We start from the raw sequence: 13,459 nt of genomic DNA on the forward strand, positions 1-13,459 counted from the left end.
GCTTTCTTCTTGCCACTCTTCCATAAAGGCCAGATTTGTGCAATATACGACTGATTGTTGTCCTATGGACAGAGTCTCCCACCTCAGCTGTAGATCTCTGCAGTTCATCCAGAGTGATCATGGGCCTCTTGGCTGCATCTCTGATCAGTCTTCTCCTTGTATGAGCTGAAAGTTTAGAGGGACGGCCAGGTCTTGGTAGATTTGCAGTGGTCTGATACTCCTTCCATTTCAATATTATCGCTTGCACAGTGCTCCTTGGGATGTTTAAAGCTTGGGAAATCTTTTTGTATCCAAATCCGGCTTTAAACTTCTTCACAACAGTATATCGGACCTGCCTGGTGTGTTCCTTGTTCTTCATGATGCTCTCTGCGCTTTTAACGGACCTCTGAGACTATCACAGTGCAGGTGCATTTATACGGAGACTTGATTACACACAGGTGGATTGTATTTATCATCATTAGTCATTTAGGTCAACATTGGATCATTCAGAGATCCTCACTGAACTTCTGGAGAGAGTTTGCTGCACTGAAAGTAAAGGGGCTGAATAATTTTGCACGCCCAATTTTTCAGTTTTTGATTTGTTAAAAAAGTTTGAAATATCCAATAAATGTCGTTCCACTTCATGATTGTGTCCCACTTGTTGTTGATTCTTCACAAAAAAATACAGTTTTATATCTTTATGTTTGATGCCTGAAATGTGGCAAAAGGTCGCAAAGTTCAAGGGGGCCGAATACTTTCGCAAGGCACTGTAGCAAAACGTCAATATGTTTCAGTAGCTATAGTTAGCTAGCTAGGTGTCATCTAAAATAACCCTACTTTATAAGACAGTTCTTATTTGATTAATGGTGGTCGGACCCATCTATGTGAAGCTAGCCTCAGTAAGGATTAGCTACAATAGTTGACTTTGCGGTTAGCCTTCAAAATAAAAGTATGGCATAATTCTACTATTTGTATTCGTTTGCATCACTCTTAATGACATACTTTTATTTTGAAGGCAAACCACAAATTCCACTATTGTGCCAAATCCTTATTGTGGCTAGCTTCACAACACATAACCCGGTCCGGTCGAGCCTCACTATCCAGATGAAGCTAGCTGGCTGATCGACTTGTTGACTGCTCAATCCACACAGCAGACGTTATGTGGGCTAGGTTAGGAATGCTAGCGTTAGGAATGTGTAGTGCCAAATTGTACGTGGCGTCATTACATCATGTACCTACGTTATATAGGTATGCACTGTAGCTTAGACATCGGTTTTTAACACCGGCGTTAAACTAGACATCGGGATGATACCAATGTTGGCATTTTTAGCTAATATCGTCCGATTCTGGTATGTTCACCGATATATTGTTCATCCCTAGTTTATGGGTTAGTTTGGGGCTGTCCAGGTGAGGGGCCTTGAGACAATGAGTCATCAGGACATCCTGGCCCTCCCTCTCTCTCTCACCTCCCCCCCTCCTCACACAGACACACAGCTTTTTTTTGCAACAGGCCAGGAACATCCCTGACTCCAGGTGGTGCTTCTCTTCTCTTGGCCCCGTTAGTCCACAGCATGTGGATGTGTGTCATTCAGAGGGTAAATGTGCAAGACAAGATTTAAGTGCCTATGAACGGGGTATGGTAGTAGGTGCCAGGCGCACGCACCGGTCTGTGTCAGGAACTGCTACGCTGCTGGGTTTTTCACGCTCATCAGTTTCCCGTGTGTATCAAGAATGGTCCACCACCCAAAGGACATCCAGCCAATTTGACACAACTGTGGTAAGCATTGGAGTCAACATGGGTCAGCATCCCTGTGGAACGCTTTCAACACCTTGTAGAGTCCACACCCGGGCGAATTGAGGCTGTTCTGAGGGCAACTCAATATTAGGAAGGTTTGGTATACTCTGAAGTTTAGTCTGTTTCGACTTGATGTGTTGGAGCGTGAGACGGGGCTATGCGGTTATCGTGACATTCTGAGTGTGCGATAGTGTTTTGGCTTGGCTGGCTCTCCCTCAGCCAGCCCTGTGCTTTGGCCTCTTTAAAGATGTTATGAGCTGATGTTTTCTCTCTCCTCTCTCTGTCATGCAGCTGGCCGGTCGCGGGGCGAAGGAGAACAAATGCTCCGTGAAGGCCGTGGAGGAGATGCTGGAGTCCATGCAGATCACCATGTCCTAGGCCCCCAACCCCCCGTTCTACATGGCTCAACAAGGCAGCTCTGTTGGCTCAATGCTGTGCACCCCCCAGACTCGACCACCACCTCCCCTCCCTCTGTTTTTTGATGATTTAGAGCAGGTCTGTTCTTTATAGTGCAGTACTTTTAACCCAAGCCCTATCTAAGAAAATATAATGCACTATATGAGATATAGGGTGACATTTTAGACGTAGGCCAGGTAGAGGATGCTCCCGCGTTGTCAGGGACTGAGATGTGAGTAGAGAAGAGGCTGTAATAAATACTAATATAAAGAGAGGGCTTAGACAGGTCCGTCTGTATGCAGCTAGGCCCTCCCAACATTTCCTTATGTCTGTAAATGGAAAAAAAAATGGAAAAAAATAAACCGTTTTTATCATAAGTATTGTTTTTTTCTCTGTCAGTCCATCCAGATGTCTTAATAAAGGCTTGAATTGTTTGCGGTCTGGAGCAAATTTTCTCATTTCAGTGGGTTTGGTGTTCTGTGTTTTTCCTGGGTTCTATTAGGTTTTTGTGTATAGGGCCAATCTTTCTTATCAGTACATTGACAGAACTGTTAATGATAACGGCGGATTCATTACTTTTATGATAATGATAACATCTTCTATGAATTTATGGTAATTGACTCCCAGCCACTCTCACCACTCTACCGCACCAGTAGCAACAGCAGAGCAATCAGCAACACTAGAGCAGTCTGCTTAAAACATTTCCCAGCGAGCGGGAGAGAAGCGACCTCATTAAACGGGCAGCAGCGAGGCTAAAGGCTTTTGCTTCTCACACTGGATCCAGCTGAGACTCCCGCCCTTCAATTACCCAGACACCGTAAAGACTCCAACTGCAACGTGTGGCGGCCGGGAGAACACCTCTGTCAGTTCAGTTTAGGGAGACCCAGAGTACACGGACTGGCTGCCAGTAATTAAAACACAGACAAAAATCGAATTCATGAAACTGGGAACGTTCAGTGGTGGCAATTTTCTTACCTGAGTAAAAGTAAAGATACCTTTAAAAGAAAATGACTCTAGTAAAAGTCACCCAGTAAAATATTACTTGAGTAAAAGTCTAAAAGTAATTGGTTTTAAATGTACAAAAAGTAAAAAATATAAATCATTTAAAATGTCTTATATTAAGCAAACCAGATGACATGATTCCATTTTTTTTTTTTTACGGATAGCCAGGGTCACAGATCAGCACTCAGACATAATTTACAAACAAAGCATTTGTGTTTAGTGAGTGCCAGATCAGAGGCAGTAGGGATGACCAGGAATGTTCTCTTGATAAGTGTGAATTAGACAATTTTCCTGTCCTGCTAATAAGCATGTAATGAGTACTTTTGGGTGTCAGGGGAAATGTTAGGAGTAAAAAGTACATTGTTTTCTTTAGGAATGTAGTGGAGTAAATGTAAATAGTCAAGTACAGATACCTAAAAAAATTACATAAGTGGTACTTAAAAGTATTTTTTACTTAAGTACTTTACACCACTGGGAACGTTTATAACGGAGGGGGTAGAAATATATATTAATGCAGTGAAAAGGTCTGGTTTCCTATACCACACTCATTTGTGATTGTCGGATCCGGGCTGGTCCAAATAAATGTCTTGTTTCTCACTCACCCGTGCAGGGTCAGCTGGTACTTCCATCGTTTTTGTTTATTAAGTCGCAGCAATTGTCTCATCATTTCACTCGCAGACTGATGGAAAAGTTGAGCGTTGAGTTTATGGCCTTTTTTTGGACAGCTTTGGGATTTAAAGAGGTCGCGGAGCTCTAAGCCGATGTGGAGAAAGTTTTTAATACCCTGGTCAGTGTATGATGTGTCTGCTTTTGCACACCAATCTGTCAGAACCAATGAAAGCCAAGGGACTTTTTCTGGGCATAAACTGATAGTGGTCACTTTTACAGGATTTGCTGAAGGTAAATGACACCTTTTGAAGAGCTATAAGGGATGTTTAATTTGAGAGAGGATGTCATTTACTTGCCGACCCAGGCAACTAGTCCTGTTCTTGTGGTGAGGGTAATTAAATGCCTGTAAATGGTCTATAAAGGCTCATTGTCAATCATAGTGATGTGTGAATGATCAGTTCAAGGCACTGACATATAGACACTGTCCAATAGTGACTGATGCAATAGTGCCATCTGTAGTCTGAAGGTAGAACTTAGAGAACTTCTGGGAGTTCAAGGAAGAAGTTTAGAGAATATTAAGTTATGAGAATGCAAGGTTACACTCTTTCATCAGAAGTTCTTTCCTACACGTTATAATACAAGTGATAGCCTATCTTGGTAACCAACTTATATGTAAGTATCGTGATCAATTACAGACCTATGGATATGGAAAGGGTCTAATTAATGTCTGTCAAAAGATCGAAATAACATGACGCAAAAAGAAAACCTAATCACGTATAAATGCACCTCCACCAGGTCTGTTGCCACGTTCACTTGAACGTGTATAACTACAACCAGGTAGCAAGTCGGAAATGTACGAGTTTCCTAGTTCCTACTAGCACGTGCACGTGGCAAGTATTTTATATGCAACTGTCTTAGGCTGAATTTCCACTGGCAGCCCAATTCTGATCTTTTGCCCAATTATGGGAAAAAGACCAATTACTAGAAAAAGATCGGAATTGGTCTGCCTGTGTAAACTCAGCCTTATAGTCCTGTTCTGTTTTTGCTTTTTTGTACTCTACATGTAGTCAGCTTCAGTCCACTGCTGTGCACCACACACACACAGCAGTGTGAAGATTCCCAGACAGACCAGCAGCAGGAAGGGAAACCCAGCCTCCCCTAAACTGTTGGCTCGGCTCAGTGGGTTACAAAGTGCAGTGGATTAGCCATTAGTGTTGCCTGTAATCCCTTATTCCCAAAGAGATTAGCCTGAAGAGGGCTTGCTAGTGTCTAGAGGCTGTATTGGATCCAGGCTCCACGGTGGTCAGGTCAGCTGAAGTGGATAAGGCTCTGTGATGAGCTTACACTGTGACTTAGCCGTCCTCGCCAGAACATCAGTCAAGATTGGGATGATATGTGAATTCCGCTAGCCACGGATTGGACATCTTGATTGGGAGCTAGAGACACGATTGGAAGACCTCCAGAAAAAAAATCCTGAACCATGCTATGCATGTTTTTTTTGTTTTTTTTTAACCAAAGAAATCCATACAGTAAATTATATTTCTTCCAGGCTTGGAGAGAAGAAAACAATGAACAACATCATTAATGTGAACTATGAGTATGAGTGGATGTTCTCGAGTAGCTTTGCGAGAATCATCTGTCATGCGGCGCAGTGGAAGGTATTGACACTAGGGCGAGGGCCGGGCGAGGGTGTGGAAGCCCCATCCATTGTGCGGACTGGAGAGAAGTTTCACAAGGTGAGGGAGTGGAGTGGGTAGACGGGGGAACGGGGAGCCCATCCGTCTCTTTCTGTTTTGGGGGGTGGGGGTGATGGAAGTGTTTGGTTAGGAACGGAGACCCCCGGGACCAACGATTACGAATTGCTCAAATAACACCTGACACAAAGTAGAGAGATGTCAGGGGCTCGTCTGCCAGAAACACACATGCCCACAGATGCAGATGGTGTCGAAATAAGAAGTGTCATTGGTGTTACTCTATTTAAATGTGAGCAAAATGATTCATCATATCACTTTAGGATTATTTTTTTAAAGTGCTAATGATCTTAGATTTGAGCATCTGTGGGCTACGAAAATCCTCAATTACCTCAAATTTGTCATTGGTGTTACCGTCTTTAGTGTTACTACTCCTATTGGTGGCACAGTGTTATCATTCTGGTACATGTTATGTAAAGTCATTAAGGTAATAGTTTAGAATGAGACGGAAGATGTATCCAAATACATTTAAATAAATACAAAACATGCCCAAATGCCACCGCAATTCAAGAATGACTTTTTCCCTGTAAAGCTATTCAAGGATTTATCAGTACGGACCAAGATTCCACAGGCTTGCGTGTCTAAATCAAGCCCATCACGAGGATCAAAAACAGTATGTGATCTTGAGGTCCTGGTCTACTGATGTGTTCAGCTTCCTGTTACCTGCACAAAAGGGCTTAAACCCCCTTTGAAAAAGAGCATAGAAGATCAGCATGTTGCTCCAGAGAAAACTCGACAAAAATAACCTCTTTCAATCTGTTTTCTGAGCCATGAATCTATGAATATTAACTCCACCGCAATAAATTCACCCCCATTTATGCACATCTGTTTACACACAGATATACTTGAAAAGTCACCAGTAAACTTATTGTGAGTTCAAGTAACTTTGGTTTTCAGGGTGAAATTTATTTGACGGAAAACCAGTGACCCTCCAGTTTCAGGCCATGAAAAACAGAGAGTTGGGTTTAGAATTGAGTAAATTTCTCATTCAACTAGTTGAGACGGAATCTCTGTCACACCGCAGCGTTTTGACATTAGTAACGAATATGGTTATTTTCGGTATTAAAGATAGGTATCACATAACTTTCCACATTGGAAAAGAAGAGATCGCTATTGCATAAGAAAATGGCAACATTGCAAAAATGAAACTGAGGTCAATTGGCAAATTCCAAAATGCTAACCTTTCTCTGTTGCTGCACAATGTCTCCTTTCAGAACCCAGCCAATTCACAGATTCTGAACAAACTGAGTTTACTCTCAAAGGGCAATGATGCTGGGAAATAGTTTTCTCTCAAAGCAAAAGGACAACTCACTGTGTGTGTGTGTGTGTGTGTGTGTGTGTGTGTGTGTGTGTGTGTGTGTGTGTGTGTGTGTGTGTGTGTGTGTGTGTGTGTGTGTGTGTGTGTGTGTGTGTGTGTGTGTGTGTGTGTGTGTGTGTGTGTGTGCGCGCGTGTATATCTCTGTGTGCGTGGGTGTGGTCATTTATGAGATACTGTGAGCTTTGCATTGGGCAATGAGACTGGCTCTGAATGCAGCTCATCTCCCAGGCCACTTGACCATGAGGCTCCAGACTGCTGCCATCTCCTTCCAGCCAGGAGATCATCTGTGGCCTCTAAAGGCCTGTCTCTGCTCTGGTCTGGTCGTTGGGCCCTGCGTCGGGCTCCACATGGCCGTGGTGATGGGTTGGCAATCCACATGCCGTCCCCGAGCAGCATCCTGTCTGCACACTCCGTCACAGCACAAGGCATGTGTCGAATTAGAGATAGAGAGAGAGAGAGAGAGAGAGAGGGGCAGGCTGCTGGCTTCAGTAGACAGTTGCTCTTTCCAGCCCAGGCTTCGCAGACCACAAATCCCCTCTCAGAGCGTCTTCTCGGCCAGAAGGCATGCGGCTTACCCCGCAAAAGGCCAAAGACCTAATTAAAAAAAAAGAAGGAAAAAGCAGGATCGGCTACTGATTGTGCTTCCTGGGTGGATGTTGCTGGCAACCACAGGGATATTTTGTACCCGGAGCTGGATATGAGAGAAAGACTGGGGGATGGCAAAGTCAAGAGAGTTGGGGATGGAGAGAGAGGTTTCTGAAACCTACAACCCTTTTATGAGTGGCGCCCTCAAGCCGTTATGTTTGCTCGCCAACATGGCGGGTGTTTTGTGTTTCAGACACCTTGTCAGTGTTTAAACTCACAACAGAACACAACACAACATAGCCAGGTAGGTAGGTATGGGTAACATATCTTTAACTGCTTCACCAATGCTTAAGTCAAAGGAGTTCCAAGGGCCGTGTGCCAGACCTCATTCCTTATGGCAACAATGGGACATGACAGGTATTCTTCTCCATATTTCCCCAATTTCTCCTTTGATGTGAACACTTCCTCCCCGGGGCTGTGATTTCACTGTGACAGATGTAATCAGGACCCACACGTCGCAGGCCTCTCCTGCCCGCCTCCCATCATGACTCAGTCTTTTCCTGCTTTTCTTTATCATCTTTTTAACCTCTTTTTCTTGGCACCAATAGCACACCGAAGTAACCTCCAACCCCCATCCCTGGAAATGTGAGTATTGTTATATCCATTACAATAACATGTTTCTTCTTTTTTCCTAATCTCTAAAACCAACAGCAGCGTTATTGATGGCGTCCACATGGGCCCCGTGAGGATCTGTGGACACGCATGGTTTGACTTATCAGTAGTCTGGTTAGGCCTCGCCTCACGGAAAAGATTCAAACTCCTCCACAGTCTGTAGGGGTAATTGGCCACAGCTTATTCCCAACAATGATAATTGGGAAACATGGAAGGGTTTAAGACAAACCCCAAAGATCTCTTCTGAGCAGACGGACTCGCTCCTCTTCTGTGTGATTTGTTTATCGGTTGAAATTGAAGATCCAGACTGACGATCCGCTGCGCTAACTGTACAAACTGTGGAGAGCTTGGGATGACAGAGCGGTTGGTCGCTTCGACTGTGATGAATTCCCCCACTCAGTCAGTGATAGTGTGCAATTGATTCACTCTGTTACTGTTTGGCATGCTGAGGTTGCCAGACATATTCTGTTGGATACATAGAGAGAGAGGATGAGCTACTCTGATTGAGGTGACATACAATCATATTTATTTTTTGGGCTGACAAGATGAATAGCCGAGCGGCGAGTGTTGAGATGGGAGATTATTTTGAAAGTGTTGTTAGTGCTGTGTGTGTACGCATGGGTGTGCATACACATGCGTACCCGCACACATCCAAACGCACACGCACATCCTCCTCCCAGGAAACTTGGCAGGCGGCAAATGCTACCATCTGTTTGTGAGGAAAGTCAAGGTGATAGTGATGGGTTCCACTCAGTCTCTATCTCCGAGACAGTAGCAGGGACTCTTCTCTTCATTCCTTGACCAGAATTATGCACTGAGGCAGGCTGATGCTGCTATTACTAATGAAAGCAAAGGGCCCTAATTATTAGGCTGCACATGGAAACTTCACAGCTTGTTGTTGTCTAGCATCTTATGACTGGAAATAAGATTTATTTAGTTTAAGATGTGCTAGTTGTCACATTGGCTCTTAACTTACGATATGTTGACTGATGGTATATTATTTAAGAAGTTTGTTCTTATCATAAACACACTCATACCACTCTAAAACTTCAATCATACTATTTTTGCCCAGCTGCCCAGATACACGAGCCTACCAAATGGGCTAAATTCCTTTTATGCTCACTTCGAGGCAAGCAACACTGAAGCATTCATGAGAGAAGCAGTTGTTCCGGACGACTGTGTGATCTCGCTCACCGTAGCCAATGTGAGCAAGACCTTTAAACAGGTCAACATTCACAAGGCCGCGGGGCCAGACGGATTACCAGAACGTGTACTCAGAGAATGCTCGGATCAACTGGCAAGTGTCTTCACTGACATTTTCAACCTCTCCTTGACCGAGTCTGTAAAACCTACATGTTTCAAGCAGACCACCATAGTCCCTGTGCCCAAGAAAGTGAAGGTAATCTGCCTAAATCAGTACCGCCCCGTAGCACTCACGTCGGTAGCCATGAAGTGCTCTGAAAGGCTGGTCAGGGCTCACACCTTCCTCCTTAACACCTTCTACCCCTGCATATGGCCTCGTTGTTGTTGTGTATTTTCTTGTGTTACTTTTTGATGAATTTAATTGTAATAATACTTTTAATTTTACTTTAATTTATTTCGTAAATATTTTCTTAACTTTATTTCTTGAACTGCATTGTTGGTTAAGAGCTTGTAAGTAATTATTTCACGGTAGGTCCTGTTGTATTCTAAGCATGTGACAAAGACAATTTTATTTGATTTAGTCTCATTGTATTTTATTGTGTAACTTAAAAAAAATGTTTACTTTAGTTTATTTAGTAAATATTTTCTTAACTCTATTTTCTTAAAACAGCATTGTTGGTTAAGGGCTTGTAAGTAAGCATTTCATGGTAAGGTGGTACACCTGTTACACCTGTTGTATTCGTCGCATGTGAAAAATACAATTCGATTTGATTTGATTGGTTGTCTCTGGGTGTGCCGACTGGGTGTGCAAAATCTTTTATGTATATGTTGTCTTCACAAAATATTTTTCCCTTTTCCCTCCTATTTCCAATTACTTTTTATGAACTGCTGATCGAGAATGTTCTGTCTGGAAAGGATATTTTGGTCATGGGAAATATAAGGGGAGAAAAATAACATATTTATAGAGAGAAAAATTATATAGCCGGTCCAAAAAGAAAGGTTAGCCATATGCTGAGCCAATAATAGAAAGGCATTAGAAAAATGAAATGAAAGAACTTATTTTTATGAGTTGGGTCCTCAACCAAATGAACACTTTAAATCATTGGCCAGAAAATGAATATAAAAATCATTCAAAGTCATTATCAATGGCTCCCTTTTATAGACACAATTGTGTTCAACCAGACTCTGTAGGCTCACATTACGAATACTAATCATACACAGACACTACAAAATATCTATCCAGGGATATTCTTAGTGGCACTAATGATACTTGTTAAATGGAGTTGAAATGAACAGAAATACAATTTTAAAAAACAAGTGGATGCTATGCAAGTATGCAGCTGAGTTGTTATAATATAATTCTTGAGTTGGCCTTCAATACTTGTTTGTGAGACGTTTGAGGGGACTATGTATTTTAGAATATGTTATATTAAAGGATTCTCATCAGCTTGAATTGATGTGTGTATTATTTTCACAAGGGGTATATATGGGTGAAACATGGAACATTGAAATACAATTAGCAACATCGAAGCATTGATGTATAATGCCTCACATTTACTGTGGTGGCAATTCCATCCCTTTAAGCAATCATTAACTATGATTCAAAGCATAAGTGGCAATGAGTCATAGAACATTTTTATTCAATGTCATATTTTTAAGCGATATCATCACGCGGCCTTGAGATAATATTACACGACTGAAACCTCTCTGGTTGGGGAAGCTGCGCATTCAGCACATCCAGTGGAGCTTCAATGTCACCACAATGAATCTGACAGGGAGATTGAGTTCTCCTTAAAGGTATCAAATTCTGCATGGTCCAGTAATTTTCCCTCTCGCCCCAGGCTATTGAGCTCATTTCGGAGGGGGTGGGGCACATTTTGCTACTGGTTTTCAATGCTAATTTCTAGTGACTTTTGAGAAAAGGATACAGACAAAAATCTGCAAATTTACAAGGCAGAGGGGCACTTTCTCTGGTACAGTCCAATCAGTCTTAGGGCCATTCATACTGTACTGAATACCAGTGTGACTGTTAATGTGTATATTTTCAAGTAAACAACCATTTTGTCCTTTCTCTGCTACTGATAGTATTTTTTTAAACTTCCGCTATGTCAGGTTGTTACTACTGCTGATGTACATGCTGTATGGTTTGAAACGTAACTTAATATTTCCAACAAGTTATTACACATAAAAAAAAATGCATGAAAGGTCAAACTGAAATGAATCTCCACTAACACATCAATCAAAAATAAAATATACTGGCTGCCTTTCTCCTGCATGGAGTTTACACGTGCAATACACCCTCTAGACATTTGCTGCTAACATTTCATCAGAGATCATATATTATGACAGATCGTCAGTCTATGAACTCTTTGAGCTTTTGGAGAGAGGCACTTCTCACACCTTTTGCTTTGTGGTCTCTCTCTCTCTCCCTCGCTCCCTGTCTGTCTGTTCATGGCTGTCACTCTCTTGCCATGATCATGGTAGCACCAAACAAAGTCTTAACACATGGAACACACCGTCATGACCCATAATCACTGTGATGAAATTAAAGAAATCTAAGCTGAAAGCACAAACATTTGCCATCTAGTTTGGCAGGGGTGGTGTGCGGGCAGTTGCAAAGTACCCTACTTACAATTCTTTGCACTCATTTGAAAAAACTATTATGAGCTCTTTTTGTTCTCTTCTTGACTGCTGGTACGTTCACTATCAGTTTTCACACAGCCAGAACTACCCACCCAGCATGAGCCAGAGATAAAAACCTGGCACAGCTAAAAACGACTCAACTGTAAACGTAAAGCTAACTAGCTACTAGCCAGGAGAAAGCATAGAGTTGCTCATGTACTTTCTAGCATATCAAAGTTTATTCACATTCATACACTTTGTACTTAAACTTACTTCATTGTTGCCAACAACAATTACTTTCCCCAGTGCAGTGAGTACTGATGGTGGTGCTGTACAGTGCATTTTCTCTCACTCACACACTGCCACAATGCTTGTAACAACCGAGAAGTTCGATTGAAACAGTCCTCAGGGAAAAGTACCTCAGGGAATCTGGCAACTTGTTTTTCAAAATAAAAGTCGAACAAATTATTATTATTTGGGAGGGACATGTCCCCCTGTCTCCTAAGCCCTTGCACACGAGGAAACACTGTAGTGTCACTCTTAAAGAGAGACTGAGATTCTGGAATTTAAAAGGATCTGACCCTTTATTTCAATTCTGCCTAAAATGACATACCCAATCGAACTGCCTGTAGCGCAGAGCCTAAAGCAAGGATATGCATATTCTTGATACGATTTGAAAGGAAACACATGTTTGTATAAATGTGAAATTAATGTAGGAGAATATAACACATTAGATCTGGTAAAAGATAATAAACATATTTTTTTGTTCCATCATCTTTTAAATGGAAGCGAAAGGCCATACATTCAGATAGGAGTCTAGGTGTAATTTAGATTTTGTCTACTAGATGACAAACTGTAGAATCCAGTTCCTACAATATAAAAATAGATTTTATCAAACAAAAATATGCAACATTTTAATCTCTGGGACCCTCATGATGACAAATCAGAGCAAGGTTACTGAATGTAAGTACATCATTTACCTTCAGAGATGAATGTGTCAAATCAGTTGCAGTGCTAAAAGTGTTTTGTTGTTGTGCACTTTCCTCAAACAATAGCATGCTATTTTTTTCACTGTAATAGCTACTGTAAATTGGACACTACAGTTACATTAACAAGAATATAAGCTTTCTGCCCATATAAGATATGTCTATGTCCCATAAAGTTGGCTGTTGTTTGCAACATCATTCTAGTCACATTTGCGCACGCTAGCAACAACCATCCCAGTTTAGGGACACCGATCCCGTAGAGGTTATGGAATGTCTCTGCGTGCAGTATGAAGGAAGTTAGCAATAGCATTGTTACTCTACCTGTAGACTTCCAGTCATTACGCTTTGTCACGCGCTGACCATAGAGAGCTGTTTATTCTCTATGTTGGTTGGGGCGTGATAGTGACTAGGGTGGGTCATCTAGGTGATTAATGGTTTATGTCAGCCTGGTATGGTTCCCAATAAGAGACAGCTGTTTATCGTTGTCTCTGATTGGGGATCATATTTAGGTAGCCATTTCCCCATTGTGATTTGTGGGATCTTGTCTACAGTAAGTTGCATTTGTGCACACCAGTATCTTCACGTTTCGTTTGGTATTTTG

General features: G+C 42.0%; 1 protein-coding gene across 1 annotated transcript in view; it reads left to right on the forward strand.

Annotated features, from left to right (window-relative positions):
• Positions 1 to 2,604, forward strand: part of LOC139394532 (ER membrane protein complex subunit 2) — a 68,445-nt gene extending 65,841 nt beyond the window's left edge. The window contains exon 11 of the mRNA XM_071142626.1: positions 2,066 to 2,604. Coding sequence (XP_070998727.1) covers positions 2,066 to 2,152 — 87 coding nt within the window. The 3' untranslated portion in view covers positions 2,153 to 2,604. The remainder of the gene's footprint in view (positions 1 to 2,065) is intronic.
• Positions 2,605 to 13,459: the final 10,855 nt, after the last annotated feature.

The sequence above is a fragment of the Oncorhynchus clarkii genome, chromosome 3 (assembly GCF_045791955.1).
Source record: "Oncorhynchus clarkii lewisi isolate Uvic-CL-2024 chromosome 3, UVic_Ocla_1.0, whole genome shotgun sequence".
NCBI lineage: Eukaryota > Metazoa > Chordata > Actinopteri > Salmoniformes > Salmonidae > Oncorhynchus > Oncorhynchus clarkii.